General features: G+C 45.8%; 2 protein-coding genes across 2 annotated transcripts in view; one reads left to right on the forward strand and one right to left on the reverse strand.

Annotated features, from left to right (window-relative positions):
- MED19 (mediator complex subunit 19) lies at positions 1–6,996 on the forward strand. The gene is made up of 5 exons (XM_006728556.3): positions 1–270; positions 4,818–5,074; positions 5,240–5,336; positions 5,634–5,728; positions 5,935–6,996. The coding sequence occupies exons 1-5, from the start codon at positions 3–5 to the stop codon at positions 6,001–6,003; spliced, it is 786 nt and encodes a 261-aa protein (XP_006728619.2). The 5' UTR covers positions 1–2; the 3' UTR covers positions 6,004–6,996.
- The window catches only part of ZDHHC5 (zDHHC palmitoyltransferase 5), a 27,220-nt gene continuing 10,542 nt past the window's right edge, over positions 6,297–22,974 (reverse strand). Inside the window, exons 3-12 of the mRNA XM_006728557.3 lie at positions 19,570–19,691; positions 15,405–15,562; positions 13,678–13,850; positions 13,429–13,531; positions 12,486–12,577; positions 11,920–12,052; positions 11,218–11,341; positions 10,677–10,789; positions 9,354–10,222; positions 6,297–8,943 (exon numbers count right to left, since the gene is read on the reverse strand). Coding sequence (XP_006728620.1) covers positions 8,778–8,943; positions 9,354–10,222; positions 10,677–10,789; positions 11,218–11,341; positions 11,920–12,052; positions 12,486–12,577; positions 13,429–13,531; positions 13,678–13,850; positions 15,405–15,562; positions 19,570–19,691 — 2,053 coding nt within the window. The 3' untranslated portion in view covers positions 6,297–8,777. The remainder of the gene's footprint in view (positions 8,944–9,353; positions 10,223–10,676; positions 10,790–11,217; positions 11,342–11,919; positions 12,053–12,485; positions 12,578–13,428; positions 13,532–13,677; positions 13,851–15,404; positions 15,563–19,569; positions 19,692–22,974) is intronic.

Genomic DNA, 22,974 nt, shown 5'->3' on the forward strand with positions numbered 1-22,974 from the left:
CAATGAAAACGACCGACGCCAGACACCGGGACCGCGCCGGGGCGGAGAAGACGATGGAGAATTTCTCGGCACTGTTCGGAGCTCAGGCTGACCCACCACCACCTCCAACCGCACTCGGCTTCGGACCAGGAAAGCCTCCACCTCCGCCTCCCCCTCCTCCGGGCGGGGGCCCCGGCACGGCCCCGCCGCCCACTGCGGCCACGGCCCCTCCCTGCGCCGACAAGTCGGCGGCTGGTTGTGGTCCCTTCTATCTTATGCGGGAACTTCCAGGTGAGTACTAGGCCTGGCCGAAGGTAGCCAATCAGATCATAGCGAGGAGATGATGGGCGTGGCTCTCAGCCTGCCGGGGTAGGTATGAGGTAGCCTAGGCAACGCGTGTCGGGACCTTGGAGCTCAAAGTCGGAAGGGGTCTGAGGATTCACGACCAAAGGGATGACATGAATTTTTGGCCTGGATTGGGAAGGGGGAAAGAATGCATTTCCGTGACCATGTTTCACACCATATTTGGCTCTGTCCCTGATCCTGGTTTATGGTTCCCTAGAAATTATCCAGAGTTTGAGTTTGGAACTCGAGAGGCCTGATTTAACATCCCTGCAGACCTAAGGTTTTCCAAATCTGTCACAAACATGATGTTGGTTAGAGGCATGTTGCCCTCCTTCTAAGGGCCTCTGCGTGTCTTCAACAGTCGGAAGGAGGGATTAGAATCGAACCAAAAATTTGTTTTGTTGAGCACCTACTGTGTACCAAGCACTGTTCTAAATGCTTAAGATACAGCTGTGAGTAGGACTGACAAGATCTTTGCCTGTTTTGGAGATTACATTTCAGAAGAGGCGGCACAGAGTAGTACACTAGATAACATCAGGTAGCGGTTAGTGCTACAAGGAGAAAATGTGATAAAGAATTGAGGCAGAACTGCTTTAGCTAGAGTGATCAAAGAATCCGTCTCTGAGTAGATAATATTTGAGCGTAAATGTAAAGAGCCAGTCATGTGTGAATGGGAGAGATAAGATGCAAGAAATGAGGTCAGAAGCCGTGGTGTGAGGGAAAAGCTTGGAATATCTGAGGGTCAGAAGACCAGTTGGACTCCAGTGAAGTTTCAAGGGAAAGAGTGATAGGAGATGAAGGGGGGAGGAGTAAGTAGAGGCCTTTGTAAAGTATTTAGATTTTAAGTTCAGGGGGAACCATTTTATTTATTTGTTTTTAGTAATCTCTGTACCGAAAGTGAGGCTCAAACGCAGCACCCGAGATCAAGAGTCGCATTCTCTACTGACTGAGCCAGCCAGGCACCCCTCAGGGGGAGCCGTTTTAACACAGGAAAGTGACATCATCTGATTTACTTATTTGTAATTATCCAAACAGCTACATTAAGAATGGAAAGTGAGGAAATCAGTCAGAAGTTACTGCTTAGTGGTCCAGGAAAGAGATGATGGTTTGGACTAGGCAGTAGCAGTGGAGGAGAGAAGTGAACTGATGCAGGATAAACGTTAGGGATAGAGCTTATGGGAACGAAGGATTGAATCTAGAGGTAGAGAGGAACTGAAAATACTTGTAAATTCTTGGATTGAATAGTTGGGTGGATGGTAGTGCTGAGACCAAGAAGGAACAAGTTTGAGGAGGTGGAAGTCAGAAGAGTCATTTTGGACATGTTAATTCTCCAGATGGCCTTTCAATTCCTCCCAAGTCCTACTGCTACATCAGGAATTGAGGGAGATAATAATGCATATTGGTACAGTGCTTTGAAGTTCACAGTGCAGTTATATATGTAATAGAATTTGATACTGAGAATAGCCCCTTGAGGTAGGCATGTTATAGTTGAATAAAACTGAAGCATAGAAAGGTTGACTTTCCTTTGGTCAGTTAGTGGTTGATGTCTCCCAGCAGTTTCTCTAACTTTACCTATTCTGATTGTATCTATTTTTATCAAGCAGTTGACAGATACTGAGATCTGTTTTGGGCAAATGCTGGTTTATGTAGGAAGGGCAGCATGTGGTGAGAAGGGGAGAGAATATGTCTAGTCCTTGCTTTTTTTTTTTTTTAAGATTTTATTTATTTATTTGACAGAGACACAGCGAGAGAGGGAACACAAGCAGGGGGAGTGGGAGAGGGAGAAGCAGGCTTCCCGCAGAGCAGGGAGCCCGATGCGGGGCTCGATCCCAGGACCCTGGGATCATGACCCGAGCCGAAGGCAGACTCTTAACGACTGAGCCATCCAGGTGCCCCTAGTCCTTGCTTTTAAGGAGTTTATTTTACTTAGGGATATAAAGTATGTGGTTTAAGGATAGTGACTGTATTTCTTGTAAAGGCTAATCTCATTACTTCGTGGTCATGCCTCATATACAGCTATTAAGAACTACATGATGGGGGCCCCTGGCTGGCTCAGTAGGTAGAGCATGCGACTCTTGATCTTGGGGTTGTGAGTTCCAGCCCTGCATTGGGGGTAGATGTTTACTTTAAAAAAAAAAACAACAAAAAACTACATGCTGGTTTTCAAAATGTGTTCCTTGTTATCCAAAATGACAGAAAGGGGGCACCTGGGTGGCTCAGTCGTTAAGTGTCTGCCTTCAGCTCAGGTCATGATCCCAGGGTCCTGGGATCGAGCCCCACATCGGGCTCCCTGCTCGCCGGGAAGCCTGCTTCTCTCTCTCCCACTTACCCTGCTTGTGTTCCCTCTCTCTCTCTCTCTCGCTGTCAAATAAATAAATAAAATCTTAAAAAAAAAAAAAAATGACAGAGTTGTCACTTGAGTCAGACGTTGAAAATTTCATATTGGTGAAGAAAATTTGGAAGAATTATCTTATAATTACATCAGTTTTCCTAAAATTTTCCTAAAAGGAAATGAGATGAGAAGTGTGTTTCTTAGGAGATAATGGAGACTCATTTGGATGGATTAGAAACGTGGCATAGGCCAGTAGTAGTTGATCAGGCCCCAAAACTAAGTTACAGTAACATGTGTTTTACCGTGAGTGCCAAAGGAATTTGAGCTTTTTCCTGAGGATAATAGGAAACCATTGAGATTCACGGACCGAGGAGTATTGCTTCTAAAAATATCCGGAGAATATGGGTGCCATGTATTGAAATAGAGAAGCCCTGAGTGAGGTGGGGAAGATTTGGGAGTTTAAAGAAAATGAATCTTCATGGAATTGACTAAGAGGAAGTTGGAAGTGTAAGACTAGTTTTTAGGAGGGGAGTTTTTAGCAGGCTGGGGAGAGAGGTTTAGAAATCATCTTCATGGGGGGGTGCCTGGGTGGCTCAGTTGGTTAAGCGACTGCCTTCGGCTCAGGTCATGATCCCGGAGTCCTGGGATCGAGTCCCACATCAGGCTCCCGACTCAGCGGGGAGCCTGCTTCTCCCTCTGAACCTCTCCCCTCTCATGCTGTTTCTCTCTCTCTCACTCTCTCAAATAAATAAATAAAATCTTTAAAAAAAAAAAAAAAGAAATCATCTTCATGGAACTGATAGTCAAAACAGGAAGTTGGATGGACTCATAAAGTGTTTAGGAAAAGCAGGAGTGCCTTCTCACGCGGGCCTTGAGGATGAAGCCCCTGGAAGAGGAGAGCTGACAGGTGGGAAACAGCAGGATGCTAGCCTGGCTGGAGGAGCAGTTCTGAGGAGCAGTACTCTGGCGCTGAGTGTTCCGCCCTTACAGTAGACCATGTTTGTGAAACGTTTGGCACGAGAAGGGGAAACGGGAAGGATAGGGTAAGGCCTTGGGGTATGGAGGGAAAATACCTTGCTCGCTCAACTTAAAGTTACTGAGCACCGAAGGTGTGTACTGCATTTGGCACCCGTGATACATGTACGAACAAGAAAGACACTGTTTCGGCCCCCAGGGGCCTCAGATCAGAACCTGGGTTTTTCCAAGTGAATGGTTATGAACAAGCCACTTTCGTCATCATTTGCATTCTTCGTGTTCCTCGTAACTGTGGATGAAATTGTAGGCTGGCTAGCTCCACCCTTTGCCACTAGATCCTTATTAGATTACTAACAAGCTTCCATTTTTTGAAGAAAGTCAGCCATGCGATATTTATACTGATAGTGCTTTGCATCTATAGAATATACTTCTCAATGTTTTCATTTGCACCTTGAAAAAAAATTAAGTGTGCTTAAGATAGCTGTTACCCACTGCAGAGATAAGAGGAAACTGAGGCATAGAGCACGGCTAGGATTAGACTTCTAGTTGTCCAGATGCTAAGGGAACATTTCTTTCTTTGACGCAGAGTATTATACTTGGCATTATGAGTAATGGAGATGGTGATAACAAGTCAGTCAGCAGTAGCTAAAAAATCCTGTTTTCTATGTAAAGGTACTTAATGTTTCTTGCTAGTAAAAAAAAAAAAAAAAAGTCCTTGACCAGACACTCAAGCCATTGGGTCATATTTGGCTCTTACCTTGCTGGTGGCCGAGCTCTGAGGTAATATCCTGCTGTGTCAGAGAGTGTAATTTCTCACTAGTATATTATATGAGAAGCACTCAGAACAGTGTTTAGCACAGAGTAAACATCATGTAAGTGTGGTGAGTCCAAGTTGGGGAGAGTGTCTCTTGCTTTGGGGTAGAGTAGTTTCCATCTATGTCCTCATTGGATGTTTGTGGATTTTTCTCCTCGTTCCAACTTACCATTCTATGGTATATATTTTTAGTGTTTATTATATGTTATTTAGTTTTGCTGTTCTTACTTAAGAAAATAAATTCAAATCTTTCTAATTGTCACTTAAAAGATTCCTTATTTAGGTTAAAATACAGTCCTTCACTTTCCCTCTGGGTGACTAAAAAAAAGTACTCTTGGGACTAATATTTTTTTGTTCTTCTGTGTCCTCTAGGTAGCACCGAGCTGACAGGCAGCACCAATCTGATCACACACTACAACCTAGAACATTCCTATAATAAATTCTGTGGGAAGAAGGTGAAGGAGAAGCTAAGTAACTTCCTGCCTGACCTGCCAGGGATGATTGATCTGCCTGGTTCCCATGATAACAGCAGCCTCCGCTCTCTCATTGAGAAACCCCCTATTCTTGGTGGCTCTTTTAATCCTATCACAGGGACCATGCTGGCTGGCTTCCGCCTCCACACTGGCCCGGTGAGTCCCCTCTTGGGGAGGAAGAAGGCAAACGGGGAGGCCTGAAAGGCGTGGAGGTGGTTTTTCTGTCCAAGTCTGTTCCTTCATAACTACTGAGCAGAACAGATGATGGGAGCGGGGCATTTCCTCCCTCCACTCACCTGGACCTTCCTTTGGTTCCTTCAGTTACCGGAGCAGTGTCGTCTGATGCATATTCAGCCTCCCAAGAAGAAAAATAAGCACAAGCACAAACAGAGCCGTACCCAGGATCCTGTCCCCCCAGGTAAGAAACAGTTCGGTTCAAAGCCAGAAAACCTGGATCTGGTTGGACCGTCCCCAGTTAAAAACTCAGGTTCCTTACAGAGCCCCAGACTCTCAAATTCTCTTGAAACTGGTATAAAGGTAATTAGTGTTTCCTGCAAGTAGGTCTCCTGGGCATGGAGAAAGCTGGAATGGTGCTTTAGCAGTGCCTCCCTATCCTTTCTGGCCTTTAGAAGAGCAATTGCCCTTGACTAGGTTTTCCTGTGGTCTTCAGATCCTAGCAGTAGGGACTTTTGATAGCACATACTGTTTCCTACAGAAACACCATCTGATTCTGATCACAAGAAGAAGAAAAAGAAAAAAGAGGAGGATCCTGAACGGAAAAGGAAGAAGAAAGAGAAGAAGAAAAAGAAGGTAGGGTAGGGACCTGCTGCTGCAGCCCACCAAGTCTCCCCGTCTCCCCCTGTCCTCGATGGTCCTTTGCCTCAGGTGGGACCCACGACTGAAAACCCAGGGCATGTTGCAGTTTTTTCCAGTACAGCCCTGACCAGGGCCACAGCCACGGCCGCCATGGCCACGGCTACGTCGTTCTCTTACCCCTCCTTCCTTGTCTTCCCCAGAACCGACACAGTCCAGACCACCCAGGCGTGGGCAGCTCTCAGGCCAGCAGCAGCAGCAGCCTCCGCTAGCCGGGCTCTGCCGGGATGGCTTTCCCTGCTGCACGGAGCCTGCTGACAAAAGCCGCCTTCCAGCTTGGACACTGCCGTGGGAGCGTCCCCTGCAACCGGGTCAGGAGCCAGCTCTGACTGTGCTGGGCTAAGATCAGTGCATTAGAGGAGAGAAGGGCCATGCTTTGTAAGGCTCAGCCCAGTTGGCTTTCTCACGGACATCTCTTCCTCTCCCAGGAAGGTTTCTTTTCATCTCTTTTGTGCAGTTGGTCTGATTTAGGACATTGTCTGATCTGTTAGGGTTTTTCTTTAAAAAAAAAAAAAAAAAAATTTGCATTTATCAAACTGGTTGAACTGTGGCTGCCTATGAAAGAGGTAAGTGCCTTTCCATGTGAGAGTCAGGGTTTAAGCCAGGGCGTTCAAAGATCTGAGGGGACTTTGGGTCTTACCGTTACATTATTAGTAGGCAGGGAGACGACCAAGTGAGACTGGGAACAGGGTGCGCAAGTGAGGCAGAGCTCGCTAATACATGTCCACAGCAGACACTTAACACTCTGCCCGTCACGCTGAGAACCAAGCACCTGGATGAGGCTCCACAGGAGGAGCTGATCCAGTTAAGGCTCATCTGTCTTCTAGGTCAGTTTTGTGTTAAAACAGAACAGCCAACTGAAAAAGCACCCAATCACCAGTGTATGTCAACAAGGTTGATTCCTTGTGAAGCCTGTGATTTTTTTTTTTTTTTTTTTTTAATCTCTGGCAAGCAAAGGTAAATGCTTCTCTTGTCTTTATAGGAATCTTTGCCCTGCCTTATTCCTTAAAGACAATGAAACTATTAGGCTGATGTGAAAACATTTCTAAGCTTCTAAGACAGCCACAGAAAGGCACCCTGAACTAGCAGAATGTGAAAGAAATTCCTTCAGTCTTTATAGCAGGCCAGGTAACTGGAAATGTCCATGAGAAAACCCAAGCTATTGTAATCTGACTTTAAATAAATTTGACACAGAACAGTTAAAATCTGTTGCTATGAGCCAAGATTGTTACTAGATCAGTAGGTGGAAAACCATTCATTGAGCTACAGTTTTAATCTAGGATTTCAGAGCAAGAGTGTATACACCTAAGTCATGGACAGCGAAAATAATGGGTTCTGGCCAGTTTCCGGAGATTTAGTGTCTGAGGCGGCCTATTTAAAATTAGGGCATAGCCTTTTTGCTTTGGACAAACAGAAGAGTGAGCAATCATACTGAAGTGCCAGCCATATCCAGGCAAACAGCCTCTAACAGGCTTTCATCCCTCAATCATCCACTGTCTCACCTCTGGCTACATCCAAAGATTTTTACTTTCCAGAGACAAAATTCTGTATTAAAGAACTGTGGCAGTTCTCTAAGCCTTAAAACAACAAGGAGCTTAGGTGGTCACAGAGGGTTCCTCCTAGGAATTTTTGAATTAAATCACCAACATAAAAACAGGACCTGTTGTTTTAAGTGGTTATTCCCACTACAGTGCTGCCTAAGGGTGGGCCAGGACCAGAGAAGCTTATGAGGTTTTCTTTGTGACTTCCCACCAGAGATCATTCACCCTGCCTTAACCAGACAAAATAACACAAGTCAGGGGGAGCTGGTTAGATCAGGATTTCTTTTTATTCCTTGTTGGTTTAAAATGGCTAATCAGAATAAAAAATAAGAGGGCCTCTGTCTAGAGGCTGGGGTCTCCCCTTTTTAGAGGTTAGAACCCAGGTACCCCCACTACCCAGCACCATACTGAGGTGGGCTGAGGGGTAACCCCCAAGGGACAATCGGAGGGGCCTAGGCCTGCCACTCCTTCTCTCTATCCCATTTTTGGCATGTGATGAAAAATATTGCTTTTTGGATTCATCTCTCCCGGCCTTGGATTTAAAAATAATGTTAACCGTGTGAGTTGGGGGAAGGCTCTGAGGGGACTAAAGAAGCCCACACTAATCCCTCTCCCCCAAGAAGGGGGGGCATTATCCAATATTGTTTCTGGAGCTCAGTCAAGCTCTTTTCCTGATCTCCCCACCACCACCAAAGTCATGGGGTTGTGACCCCTTTCCTGGGGAAACTAAGTGCCAATGAACCTAGAAAACTAACTCTCCTCTCCAAATCCTTCCTTCCTCTGACCAAGACCCCAGACTCGCCTCTCCCAAGGTTTCTTTCCTGATCACTACGCACCAACAGCAGGGGGGTGCGGTTTCCTTAGTTGGTAACTGGGACAAAAGAGAGGGAACCACTGGGAAAAGGAAGACTTCGATGGATGTCCCCGCGTCTTTCCTGCTGGTCTGAGGAACGGAAGAGTAAGACACCCCTCCTCCTACATATCCCTCCCTCATTTTCCCATCCCAGGATAGATATATAATTTCTTTGATATTTATAATATATATATATATATATAGATATATATATATGTACACACACACCTGGTAACGCAGAGAGGAAAAAAATAGAATCCGTAACAATAATAAAAAAAATTATTTCTGGTTTAAAAATGATCTGGTTCCCTCCAGGGCGAGCAATTGCACAAATGTCCACTGAGTCTGGTCCAGGGGTTAAAGAAGGGAAGGTCTTAAAAGGTGAAGGGGGTTGCTACCCCAGTCTCAGGGCCCCAACTCTCCGACTCCCCATCCCCACTGCATTTTATAAAACGCTCCTCATCCTCTTGGAATCGGTGGTTTAAAAAAATGTCCATGCAGGGGAGGGGAACCCCTCGAGGAAAGGAAGGTGGCCACCTGGGGCCCTTTGGTGTAGGCGCAGAGGCGTGGGGGGAAGGGAGGTGCCGAAGGCTCACACGGAAATCTCATAGGTGGTACCACCCACCCCTGACACCTTCTTGACTCCGCCCCTTGTGGGGCTGCTGAGAGGCGGCTGGCCTGGGCCAGGGGAGGCAGAGCCTATACTCTTGGGCTGCCCATTGGATTTGCTGTAGGCGGTCTTGAGCTGTACTTCATCTCTAGGAAGAGAAAAAGAGGTAGGTGTCAGGAAGTGGGACACAAAACACAGAAAAGGGAGACCGTTTTAGAAGTTACGAGAACAAACTGACATACTTTTCTATGTACATACTTTCTTACCCAAACATTCCCACCTGTTTTATTGCCCTGCTTAAAACAAACTTGGTGCCCTATCTCCTCTATTCCTTCTCTCCAACAGCAGCTTGCTTTCTTACTCTCAGGCAAATACACACATTTTGGGAAGACAGGATTAAGAAAAAAGTATTAATCAGCAGCTAGAGAGTGAGTGAAATGAGCGATCTACAAGCAGACCTCTCTGAGTCCACCCGCACACAAGTGAAGTCATGATACCTTCTGTAGGACCCTATGCTAATTTTAAGTCCACAGACGGTCAGGATGGACTTATACTTACTTGGGTGTCAATAACGGCTGCAAGGCTACTTCCTCTGCCTCAGAGACACCAGCTGGGGTGACACCGGCTTTTTGGCTGCTGTAAGACACAGATCGGCCCAGGTATGGGGCGGCTGGGCCTGGTTCAGGAGACCCTAGTCCCCGGCCCCTTAGCCCATCTGGCTTGCCAAAACGGGGGGCAGCTGGGCGTCCCAGTGGAGTCTTGACCAAGGGTGATCTCTTTGAATCATCTGAGGAGGAACTAGTACGAGGGGCATGGCCTGAGCCCGGCGTTGACTGAATGCCTGAGTCCCCCAAGCCTGGTTCTTCCTCGCGGCCTGGGAGCGGGGGTGACTGGCGTAGCAGCTTCTCTCGTTCCTGGAGGGAGGCCACAATATGGCGCGACAGATTGTCGTACCGGACTGGGGAGGGCTCTCGGTGTGTTGGGCCGGTTGGCACCAAACGTGGGTGCCTCTCGGCTTCCCGCTGCTGGGCCAGCCGGGCTGACAGGAAGGGAGAGGTGTAGCCTAAAGGTGGGTCTGGCTCAGGCCCTGCCTGCACGGACTCAAAATCAGGGCTGTCCGAAGGAGTGAGCAAGCTGTCATAAGACAGGCTTCCGTTGCGTGTCTGGTTGGCCAGGCTCTTATAGGAGGTGGAGGTTGTGCCCTCTGAACGAATGGACTGCAACTGGCCCAGCTCGAAGCCAGTGCCCTGGGCTGACTTGAGGCTGGAGGAGCGTGAGCCGCTGGACAGTGGCTCGAAGTGAAAGCTTTTGCCAAAGGTGGGAGAACGGAAGCTCTCTGGCTCCAAGCTGGGCTCCGAGCGGTAGCTGGGATGGCGGCTGCTCTCTGCAGCTGAGGTCGGCTCCTTCAAGCTGTCCCCACGACTCAACTGAGGGAGAAACGACAGCATGCTCTTAGTGCTCCTCCTCCTGGGACAGATGCTAGGCCCCAGAGCCTAAGCAGTCATGTCCCGCCAATATGCTTAGAACTTTTTACACGCATTCTCTTGTTCCACACCTAAAGCAAACCAGCGAGTTGCAACAAATAATATCTCATTTGAAGATGCAAAAGATGAGGCTTAAAGAGGTTCAGTAACTTGCCCATGATGGGTTTTGAACTCAGCTACGATGCTACAATCAGTGCTTCTACCTAGTATACTACATTGCCCCCTCTCTGATGAAGGACACACTGTCAAGGAGATTCAATCCCATTAATGCCAACAATCAGTAAAATGTCTCGTTTCCTCCCTTCCCTTTGCCTCTCTTCCTTCCCTCCCCCACTATTCTTTTTCCCAGAACAGCTGACATACATCACAACCCTCCTCCTTCCAGAGTACTCAGTACCTTGGCGCTGGAGGAATGAGGCATGGCGGCTGACGTACTGCTGCTACTGTAGCCCGGCCGGTACTTGTACATGGTAGGTGTGGGAGGGCTGTCCTTGCCCAGGAGGCTGCTATCTGCAGGAGAAAAGGCCCAGGGAGACACCACTTTACAAGCCGTTCTCTTGGCCAGAGTTCCTTAAATTACAGAGGGAGAACAAGGTAGGAATGGATATACCAGCAACAGAAAAGTCCCAGAAACATGATTTAGCTGCAGTCAAGACGACAGACGCATACTGGCCCAGAACGCAGAGTGAGAGAATGCACAAACCTGTCTAGGATGTTCTCTGGTCTATCCGGATGCTGACCGTTCCCGCCCCACAAAAGTCCGATTCACTGCCACTAGCTACATGGAATCCCCTTTCTCCTCTCCTAGCTGTCCAAAGTGGCTCAAGGCCCACCTGTTGGGTTTTCTCAGCCACGATGCGAGTATCACCTCCCAGGCCTTGCCTGCCTGTCTTCTCCACAGCACACAGTAACCTTCTCGCTCCTGCCACTGCTCTTACCCTCATTAGTAGCCAGGCTGAGGTGTGTTCGTAGCCCCGTGTAACGGCTCAGGTCCGGCTTAGGAGGAGGTGGGGGTTCAGCATCTGCAGACTGGCTCTCTGTGATCTCCAAGCTTCCCTTAGACTGGATAAATGAGGGAAAATCAGATTTGGAGAACTGGGTATAAGGACAACTCAAAATATTAAACTGGTATTAGAGGGGTGCTGGGGCGCAATTATATATTTCTAAACTGGGACTAGAAGACAAGGGATGAGAGCCATTTTGGGCATGACAATGGATAAAGAAAAACAAGGGTTTCAACAAGGGTTTAATTCTGTCACTTATGTGTTCATGTCCACCAACTATCTGTTGAGCTCCTACATCTGAAGCTGCTACATTAAGTCCTATGAAAACATGGAAATGTCAGTGGACTTACAATCTAATGGAAGAAAGAAGATATGTAACTTAAGTAATTAAAAAACATTTTTTTTTCTTTTTAAGTAACTCTACACTCAACATGGGGCTCCAGCTCATGACCCCAAGGTCAAGAGTTACATGCTCTACCAACTCAGACAGCCAGGCACCCCCATACTTAAGTAATTTTTAACACAAGTTAATCGAAATTGAGAAATCCTATAAGGGCAATGTCAACTGAGAGCAAGTTTCCATCTCTTTGCCATGAAAGTCCCCAATTACCTACTTTACTTCCCTAAATTCCTCACCTTGCTTCTCCTCAGCTCTCCCTGGATGCCATTGTCCATGATCTTCACAGTTATCTGCCCATCTGTCACTTCTGGTCGAAGGAAGGGAGGTCTGATGACAATCGTCTTCTCTTTCTTTGGTCTCCCCAAATACCTGAGTGTCAAAAAATGAGAGGACTTTCATTCATTCATTCTAAAATATCTCGTGGTTGCCTATCTTGTATAAAACATTTTTACAAATACAAGAACAGTCTGACCAAGACGGCGAAAAGCTCAGCATTGAACTGATTTCTTAGATTCCATGAAGAACTGCACCAAGACTAGGCTTCTGGGCACATACCTAGTTCAAGCCACTCTGGAGGGAATCTCACCCTCAACTCTCAAAGGAGAGTAGCCATAATACCTGAAGAATAACAACTGAATTCAGGGGGTCCACTAAAGGATGCCACAGCTCCCCCTTGCAGGCACTTCCCAGTCTAAGAGAACCCTCCCTGAACAGCAGTCTCCCACCCAACCCTCCCCGAGAACAAGCCCAAAGACAAGCGTTTTGACCAAGAGTGAACACTAGACCAAAGGGGTAGGTGTACCTGGGTGCTGGGGAACTGCAGAGCACACGGCTGACATTGTTACAGCAGCCATTGGTGAAGGGGTTCACACCTCCTCGGAATTTACCCGTAACCTAGAAGAAGGAAAAACGGGCCATATCAGTCAGACAATGGACCTTGACCTCCAAAGGCCAAAACACAAATCGTTAACCAATTACTGTGCACCCACTATTTGGGAGATAGAAAAATGAGTAACACAACCCTACCATCAAGAAACTTATAGTCATAATGGTTAAGAATGGGAGCTCCAGAGTCAGGGCCTTCAGTATGAATCCTAAGGCTACCTCATAGTAGCTATCTGACCCCACACATCAGTGTTCTTATGTGAAATGGGGATACACAGAGCTCACTCAATATTGAAAACTAAGATAATATACATAAAAGGAAGCAGGTAAGGTCAGCTTTATTATAAGCATGAGAATAAGCGTTTCCCTTTAAGCTGCACTATGAGCTTCCTGAGGGCTGGCCTAAGTCTACTATTGTTTCTGTAAGCTCGGAGCTCAAATTGTCCAGTATACAGTGAGCATTCTGAAAATGTCTCTTAACTAATAAATGGTTCTGGGGTGCCTGGGTGGCTCTGTCAGTTAAGTGTCTGCCTTTGGCTCAGGTCATAGTCCTGGGGTCCTGGGACTGAGCCCTGTGTCGGGCTCCCTGCTCAGTGGGGAGCCTGCTTATCACTCTCCCTCTGCCTGCCTCTCTCCTCTCCCTCTCTCTCTCTCTCGCTGTCAAATAAATAAGTCAAATCTTAAAAAGAAAAAAAAAGAAAGAAATGGTTCTGTTCTTGTGCTTTCATGAGGAGCATGGACACTTCATCATAACAAATATTCATTGGGCATCCATCTGTGGAAGCACTCCACAACTCATTAGAGGGCGAAGATTCTCACGCCCAGCTCTACAGGGGGTCTCCCATCACTTCTCCCCGTACCTGTTCATTGGTTGTGCGTCCCCTAGCCACCAGCACCACATGAAATCCCGTGAGGCCAGCTACGGGGATGAAGAATAAGCCAGCCACACACATCACTGCCATTCTAAAGCCAAAGAATCAAGGAGAACAGAGCAGCATGATCTCACCATCCCCGGCCCCTACAAGAACCACCTTCCCTTTGACCCTCGCTACCACAGTGCTCGACTTTCCTCCTCCCCGCTCCCGAGCCCGCAACCCACAGAAGGATACGTGACAGCCGTGCGGACCCCTGAGAGTTCCTCCATGTGGTAGAGGACATAGAGGAGGCCAAAGCCAAACACACCCATGATGTGTGCTGTCAGGGAGAGGAGGAAAAGGAAGAAATAGCGGTAGTTCCGGCGACCGATACAGTTGTTCACCCAGGGGCAGTGATGGTCAAACTCCTAGGGGTAAAAAGAGAAACACTGAGAAGCATCCTTGGACCACAGCCCTAGATCACTTCTGTCAAGAAAGGGACCAAATGTCAGAACTGAAGCGCTGCTTTCAATAACAGGCCATCGTATTCACCATTTAGTTGCCAAATTAACAATAAGCTCAGCCACTTCATCTTGCTCTATCAATCAGTAAGGAAGACCTTCCAGAGGCTAATCAAAGGCCAAGTCCCTCTCTCAGAGTTTATCCAATGTGACCAAGGAACTCTGAAAGGGATGAATATCAGAGGCTTTGCAAAAATATCAAGATTCATGAGAAAGAGAGGCCTGGAAGGAAAATCTGGCAGACAACTGCTTAGAGTGAAGTAAAAACTGATTGGGGGAGGGGTGACTGGGTGGCTCAGTCATTAAGCGTCTGCCTTCGGCTCAGGTCATGATCCCAGGGTCCTGGGATCGAGCCCTACATCGGGCTCCCTGCTCCGCGGGAAGCCTGCTTCTCCCTCTCCCACTCCCCCTGCTTGTGTTCCCTCTCTCACTGCGTCTCTGTCTGTCAAATAAATAAAATCTTTAAAAAAAAAAAAAAAACTGGGCAAAAAAGGTTAAAAATAAAAGACAGGTGATGCAGAAGGATTAGCAGGAAGAGAAATATAGCTGTAAGATCTGAATGCAACAGACAGCATGATGTAGTGGATGCAAGAGATAACAGAAAGCCAGGACAAATAACCATAAAGAAGAGTCAGGAAGGCTATGGAGTTGGGAAAGCCTATTCCCACTTGGGGTCCCTCCTGTAACAGAAGAATATTTACGCTCTACCTCTCATGCGTACATCACTGATAATACTTTTTTTTTTTTATTTCCAATTTCATCTAGATTATAGACATTAAAATGTATATATACATATATACACATAAGAATAAGTGCTATTTATAGCTGTTATCTATCTAAAACCAAGATAAAATTTTTAAATTAAGTTTTAAATTTTAATTCCAGGATATTTAACATACAGTGTTATATTAGTTTCAGGTATACAATACAGTGATTCAACAATTCTATATACTATGCAGTGCTCATCAGGATAAGTGTACCCTTTAATCCCCATCACCTAGTTCACCCACCCCCCTACCCTCCTCCCCTCTGGTCACTATCAGTTTGTTCCCTATAGTTAAGAATCTGTTTCTTGGTTTGTGTCTCTCTTTTCTTCCCTTTGCTCATTTGTTTTGTTTCTTAAATTCCACATATGAATGAAATCATACGGTATCTATGTTTCTCTTGACTGACTTATTTCACTTAGCATTATACTCTCTAGCTCCATCCAGGTCTTTGCAAATGGCAAGATTTCCTTCCTTTTTATGGCTGAGTAACATTCCATTGTGTATATACACCACTTCTTTACCCATTCATCTAACTGATAACACCTTTTGACAGAGCTAGAATGCAGCCCAGATAGTGAGCCAGGACTACAATGCACCCAAGACCCAGAATGCAGAGGATTCAATTCTTATTCAATAGGTAGGAAGAAGAGAACTTAGATTAGGCATGTAGGCCTACCCCCGTCAGGGTTCTTACCTCCACACAATTGTCACAGACACTGCAGTGGGAACATCGAGGAGGACGGTAGAAACGGCAGGTGGCACACCACTTCATGCGCACCTGGATGCCCTTAATCTCCACTGTTTTGTAAAGGGGAGCTCGGAAGTCATCTTCCTTGTCTTCATCCTCCTCAGCTGAAGAGGAAAAAATCAATTAAAAACCAACTATGCCAGAACTGTACTAGGCATAAGGGATGCAGTGGTATTTAAAATATGGCCTCTGCCTTCGAGGAATTCAGTCTACTGGGGAAGAGAGAACAGGAACTACTAACTAATACTGTGAGATCAGCCCTGTATACGACACTACCGGAACACACCGAAAATGAGGTGCAAGAGAATATGACTCAGGGGTAGCTTTGATACGGGTATACTGACACTTGGTTTACATACTATGAATATATTTGTAAAAAAATAATTTACATATCAAACCACATATGTAATGAGTTTGCATAACAATACAATGTTACAATACAAGTACATGAAAACTACAGCAATCCAAGAGAGGAACTAACAGCAACCCTTTTTTTCCATACACAAACCCCTTCCCCAAAAGATCTTCCCCAACTCTATTAATTCCCTATACATTTCAGTATTATTTGCTGGCTCAAGCCATTCTCCTTACCTGAATGCCCTTTAAATTTCAATTATCAGAAACTCATGATCCTACTTCAAAACTTAAAGGGCACTATTTGCCTTCTCATCTACAGTGTACAATTTTTATTTTTTATTATTAATCTAGAAAAAATACACATGGGAAGGAAAATTTAAATAAATGAAGTAGTGGGGATTAAAAATTAAGTTTCCAACTTTCACTGACTGGGGAAATGCTTTAAAATATAAATAGGTGAAAAAAAATGCAAGGTAAAGAATTGTACAAACAAAAGGCTCGCATTTTGAAAATAGAAAACAAAAATACACACACGTGGGGGTGCCTGGGTGGCTCAGTCAGTTAAGCATCAACTCTTGATTTCGGCTCAGGTCATGATCTCAAGTCGTGAGACCGTGAGATCAAGCCTTGTGTAGGGCTCCTTGCTCAGCAGGGGTCTGCTTGAGATTCTCTCTCCCTCTGCCCCTCCTCCCCTGCATGTGCGCACTCTAAAATAGATCTTAAAAAAAAAAAAAAAACCGCACGTACATTTGCTATAGGTAAGTGGTATATGTAAATGTTATATATCTAAATCTTCAAACCACTGAAAGGAAATAGGAATAGTGGTTATCTTTAATTTTATTTATTTATTTGAGAGCGAGCAAGCACAAGCAGGGGGGGGAGGGCAGGGGGAGAGGGAGATGGGGGGGCTCAATCCCAGGACCCTGAGATCATGACCTGAGCCAAACCAAGAATCAGTTGGCTCAACCAATTGAGCCACCCAGGCGCCCCCATAGTTGTTACCTTTGGCTGTGAAATTACAGGTGGTATTTGTCTTTTTTATGCTTTCTACATAAAAAATATTTACTACTTATTAAAATCTTTACTTAGGGGCACCTGGGTGGCTCAGTCGTTAAGCGTCTGCCTTCGGCTCAGGTTATGATCCCAGGGTCCTGGGATCGAGCCCCGCGTCGGGCTCCCTGCTCAGCGGGAAGCCTGCTTCTCCCTCTCCCACTCCCCCTGCTTGTGTTCCCTCTCTCTGTCTCTGTCAAATAAATAAAATCTTAAAAAAAAAAAAAAAAATCTTTACTTAAAAAAAAAAGTTTTCTTTTAAAGGAAAAAAACTAAAATGCTACTTATTTTGAAATTTCTGATCTTTCCATACCAGAAGTGAGCACTTTCTCTTAAAGTATTATGTGGTTCTTAGGTTACTCTTATAACTTAGCACAGTACAGGATATTTATTCATAGAAACATCTTCCCTATCTTTCTTTACAGACTGATCTATTTGAAAGCAAGGACCCCAAATGACCAGGATAATGCCTTTCATACAGATCAATAAATATTTAATATATGAACAATAAAGGCTCATTCTAAAATAGCCCTCCTTGGGGCATCTCGGTGGCTCAGTCGGTTAAGCGTCTGCCTTTGGCTCAGGTCACGATCTCAGGGTCCTGGGATCGAGCCCCGCATCGGGCTCCTTGCTCAGTGAGGAGTCTGCTTTTCCCTCTGCCTCTGCCTGCTGCCCACCCTTGCTTGTGCTCTCTTTCCCTCTCTGTCAAATAAATAAATAAAATCTTTAAAAAAAAAAAAAACAGCCCTCCTTAGTGCTAGGGACTCCAAGTTCCTTAGGTTCAACTAATCTTTGAGACAGAAGTCACAAATAAAGCACAGCGATACAGGCTTTGTGAGCACAATGATCTCAGGAAAACCTCATTCTCTCCAAAGTTGTCTTCCCGATTTATACCTCACCCTTACAAGTTAACTTCACAGGTGAGAGAAATACTGGTTATCAGCAACAACTCTTACCAACTTCTCTCTACCTCTAATGACAGTTCCTGACTCTCACCTCCTCTGCCAGAACAGCCTGCTTCTTCTGTAGGCTTAACCTTTCCAAAATGCACGGGAAAGCACGTCCTCCCTCTAGAAGGTAATTCTATTATCCCCCCTTTCCCAGTTCCAGCTTCTCTCTCCTCTCCACTTCTATCTCCTCAGGCTACCAGAGTGCTTTAATCTTCTCTATCACAAAAAAAGAAAAAACAAAACCCTCTCTCTCTAAGACATTGCATCTTCTGCCTTCTCTGCTTAACTTCTTGAAAGAGTAATCTGAATACTCACGGGCTCTGATTCCTCATTGCCCATTCACTGCCTTCCAAACCATCACAGTTTTGCTAATTTAACTGTATTTTTCCCAAATACATACCTAAACACACTATTAGAACTATTCCCGTTAAGATCATAAAGTCCTTAGTTACCAAAACAATGGGCAATTTTGAGTTTTCATACTATTGGATCTAATTTCTGATACTGCCAACCATCATGAACTTCATGAACCTTCCTTAGTTCCCACTTTGTCCAGTTTCTTCGCCTACTAACTTTTCTTGCCCAATCCCTCTCCAATGGCTCCTCCTTCTCCTCTGCTCATTATTAAAATGCCAATGCTGGTCAGATCTGAACTTGATTCTTTCCTAATCTCGTTCTACTTTCTCTAGACAATCCTACTCCTGTTGCTTCAAACACCACATGGCTGAAGCCTCTGAGACCAACATCTCTGAGTCTGACTACTCAATTGGCTACTGGGCAACTATATCTGAATGACCATACTATCTCGAGTTCAACATGTCTAAGAGGCTATCTTCCCTCCAAACATGTTCAACATTCCTGTAACGCCTATCTTGCTTTATAAAAATCAGCATCCAACTTATCTCCCAAGTTAGGAGCCTTGGGAATACCCCAGACAATTCCTTCGCGCTCTCACTCTCCCCCAATAAGCAAATGGTCATGAAGAAATCTGTTGAGTCTACTGGGAAAAATCCCTGAATCCAGCCTTGAATTCAAGTTCTCATCTGGTTTACATTATGGCAATAGCCTCCCAAAAGGTAACTGTACATTCTTTCAAGAATTTTTTGTAAAAGGAAATCTGATCCCGTGATTCCTCCAATTAAAGACCTCCTACTGTCCAAAGGAAGAAATATAATCTATTTAATTTAGCACATAGTCTTTGACAATTTGGCTCTCATTTACCTCCTACTACCCCTTCTGGCCCACCATGTGCTTTATCTTCTGCCCCACGGAGTTCGGCATTCGTGGCACATGCTGCGTCCTGGACCCAGAATGTGCTTCCCTGCCATCCTCCACCGAAAGTTTTTCCTGCCTCCTCCTCGCAGCATTTCCCCAATTTACTGGGGTAGATATAAGTGCACCCTTTTCTATGGCCTCAAAGAATCTTGTTCATGCCTTCACTACAGTTCATGCCACCCTGTTATAACTGTTTAATTCATCCTAGATTATTATTGTTCCTAGGGATAACGCCTGACCCATATGCTCAAAATCAATCTCTGCTGAATGAGTAACTGAAAATCAAAAAGTTGACCCAATGTGAATGAACAGAAGTTATGACACCTATTCTGGAAGACTCTGGCCCACTTTTCATCATTAGACTATTGAAGTATCCCAAAACCCTCAGAGTCCTAAGGCCCAGGACCAAATGCGTATGTCCATAACCCATTATTTTTCAAAGGTAGTTGAGGAGTTTCCGAGAGAGAAGGAGATCTTACCTCGAGGGAAAATCCCTGGGTCCATGAAGGTGGCCATGCTGAAGTTGGCCAGCACAAAGAGAAAAACCACCGCATTGTAGATGGGCACTGCAGGTGACACATAGAGGCTTAGTCCTGGACAGCTGCACAGATAATAAAGAAAATGAGGGGCTGCCCCTAGCGCTTGGGACACCAACCATATAAAAATCGGAAAGGTTCAGCCCCCATACCTATAAATCGTGTGTGCTTCACCTCTGCTGTCTCAAATTATCTTCATCCTTCACAACAAGTGGGTCTAGTTTCCCCACAGAAATGCTCCTTTTAGATCAAGGTACAAAACTCAGAATCTCTCCTACCATAACCCCTTGTACTAAAGGTCTGTGTTCTTCAGATTCCTTCTTCCCCTGTGGATCTTTTCACATTTTAGAATCTATCCTTATCTCCTTTTAAACAGGCACAAGAGCTAGGTAGGGACTGAGTATGTAACTGACGCCAGCTACATTCCCTTCTCTTGCGCAGGCTGAGGCTGCTGGATCTCAGCCATGCCCCACTGACCTGCACAGTGGCGCAAAGCATGGGATACCACCTGCCTCTCTGGCTCCCCTTGCCTCTTCCCAGCTAGCTTCCAACCCCTCTTAACTGCCTGAAATTTCTTCACTGCATCAGATAGTCCTGAGAGATCTATTCAACTAAAAGCTAGTTCTCAAGGGAGACAGGACCACACAGATAAGTATGGCTATCAAGATCTAGAACTAGACCCCTTGAGGTCTATAAATCAAGTAGAAGAGTAGGGGACAGAAAAAAAGGACAGAGCAGACCAAATCAGCCCTAAATCCTATAGGAAAAAGAAACTGGCCAAACATATCCAATATTCCACAGGGTCCAAATCAAGAGATATGCTTTAGGTAACTTTTCTTTGCCCCCCCCACAAAAAAATAGAGGGTGGGTGCCCTAGTCCAGGATTAAACTCAGTTTCTCTCAGGATATGAGTCTAAGTAGGAATGCTGTAATAAGAACTCTTCCTTCCTGATTTCCTGGGAGCTGGAAGTTTCCGAAGAACATCTGAGTGCTGGTTACTTTGTCAGTACTATCAAATGCCCTCTCTCTCCTATCTCAGTTCCCAAAGAACTTCCCCTTACAAGAGAGTGGCTAAATACCCTAATCTGCTTTGTGGCTGAGAACTTAATCTCCAGAATGAGGACAGCATCTGACCTTGTCCCCTTTATCTAGACCAGCCAGAAGTAAAGGAAGAGTTCATCGAAAGGAAGAAGGGACCAAGAGAACAAGACAGCAAATGAGTCTGGAGAATGAATCCGCTGTAGTCCTGGATTCTGTTGAGAGAGATCTGTCTCCATCAAAACAAAAGCACGGCCCTGAAAAGTGATTCAAAACAATTCACAGCAATTGAGCTCCTTAATCAGATATAAACTAATAATAAGAGACAAAATTGATTGTCGCAAAGCATCTCACTAGCCTTTACTACCTCCATCTATTTATTCAAATTCACCATTCATTAAAAAAAAAAAATCAAGTAAATATTTATTGTGTGGTAGGCTTTCTAGATAGTAAATATCAATTAACTCTTTGCTTATCTGGGTAGGTGAGTACGTAATTGGGAACCAAAATAATGAAGCGAGGTGCAGGCACTGATTTCAAGGGAAAACAGACCCTCAGTTACAGCTCTCGTTTTCCTCTAGCCACGTCTCCCACAGAAGCCTCTTCCTCTGGCGGGGGGGGTTCTCTGGTTTAGAAAGGAGGTCCCCAAACTCCGGCAGGGTTTGGGGTAGAATACAAGAAGAGTCCTTACACAGCCCCACCCAAAGGCTGACCTCCTAGGCTCCTTAGGAGGGAGGGAGGGACAGAAACTGAAAACCAGTCATCCAGGTCAGAGCCCCTCCCTAGCACTTAGCTGTCTCTTCGATTTCCGCCAGGGGAAGAGGAGAAAGGGTGACTCACTTGACTCCTACAGCCTGGGAAGATAATTAGAAGGGAAAAAGAAATTAAATCCTTAGAACACCGAGGTGCCCATGATTTAAAAGTCTCATTCCTAGAACTGACGACTATAGTTACAGTGGCCTCTTGAGCTTCTAACAGACTAAAGGTTCCTCGATCCCTGAGGGGAGCTAAGGTGAGAGAATGAGATGTCAGCCCCTTGCAGGCCCAAATGGCAGTCTTTCTGACCCCATTTTTTTCTTCAGTTTTTGCATTTCCAAATGAAGAAAATCGCCCAACTTCTTGGGTATGCTGCCACCCACCCATCCCTGGATAATGAATGTTACCCCTGCACTCTTTCCCCCCCTCCAAAGATTTTAAAGTAATCTCTACACCCAACGTGGGGCTCAAATGCGCGACCCTGAGATCAAGAGTTGCACGTTCCACGACTGAGCCAGCCAGGCGCCCCACTCCTGTAACATTCCTGATACCGACTCATCCCAGCTGAATCGTGTAATCCTACAATCCAGTTTCAGTATCTGTTGCCAAAATAAAGCCTACCCCCACAGTAGCAGCATCTAGAAATGATGCAAATAACTCCACTTCCCAGGCAGCATCTGCCCTTGATTGAAATCAAGGACCTACTGCTTCCAACCTTCACACTCCAGCTGATGGAACACCCCACCAAGGAGAGGCGTGAAGCAGAGCCCGTTCCTGCCACATCCCATATTCTACTTGGCTCGAGAAGGGGCTTGCTGTTGCTACAGTACTTTGCCAAATTCCTAGGCGACCACTCCAAGTGGCCTGTCAGGATCTGCGGCCTCTGAAGAAAGAAGACGAGGCCTGGCCTGAGGAGGAGCCGTCAGGGCTGGTCCTCAGCCTCCAGCAATAATCCCAGAGTTCCAAAGCAGAGGGAGTGGTTGGAGCCCAGAAGGCTGGCTGACTCACTGATGAGACTCCCAGACCTATACCAACCCAGGAAGAACAGGTTCTTCTGCCCACCCATCCCGCACTTCTGTTTTCAGAGAGAGTGGGTTTCAATACCCACACTCCTGGGGCACCTGGTTGGTGCAGTCGGAAAAGCACACGACTCTTGATCTCAGGGCTGTGAGTTCAAGCCCCATGTTGGGCATGGAGATGACTTAAAAAAAAATAAAACTGGGGTGCCTGGGTGGCTCAGTCATTAAGCGTCTGCCTTCGGCTCAGGTCATGATCCCAGGGTCCTGGGATCGAGCCCCACATTGGGCTCCTTGCTCGGCGGGAAGCCTGCTTCTCCCTCACCCACTCCCCCTGCTTGTGTTCCTGCTCTCGCTAACTCTCTGTCAAATAAATACAATCTTTTTATTTATTTTTTTAAAAAAGATTTTATTTATTTATTTATTTGAGAGAGAATGAGAGAGAGAGAGAGCATGAGATGGGGGAGGGTCAGAGGGAGAAGCAGACTCCCCGCTGAGCAGGGAGCCCGATGCGGGACTCCAGGATCATGACCTGAGC

The sequence above is a fragment of the Leptonychotes weddellii genome, chromosome 11, assembly GCF_054177405.1.
Source record: "Leptonychotes weddellii isolate Sample4059 chromosome 11, ASM5417740v2, whole genome shotgun sequence".
NCBI classification, from domain to species: Eukaryota; Metazoa; Chordata; class Mammalia; order Carnivora; family Phocidae; genus Leptonychotes; species Leptonychotes weddellii.

What these genes read in the sequence shown, in the direction of transcription:
- MED19 (XM_006728556.3), top strand. Translation starts at nt 3, where the DNA reads ATGAAAACGACCGACGCCAGACACCGGGACCGCGCCGGGGCGGAGAAG. An exon ending in TCTTATGCGGGAACTTCCAG is followed by an intron (nt 271 to 4,817) that starts GTGAGTACTAGG and finishes TGTGTCCTCTAG; the next exon opens with GTAGCACCGAGCTGACAGGC. An exon ending in AAGAGAAGAAGAAAAAGAAG is followed by an intron (nt 5,729 to 5,934) that starts GTAGGGTAGGGA and finishes TGTCTTCCCCAG; the next exon opens with AACCGACACAGTCCAGACCA.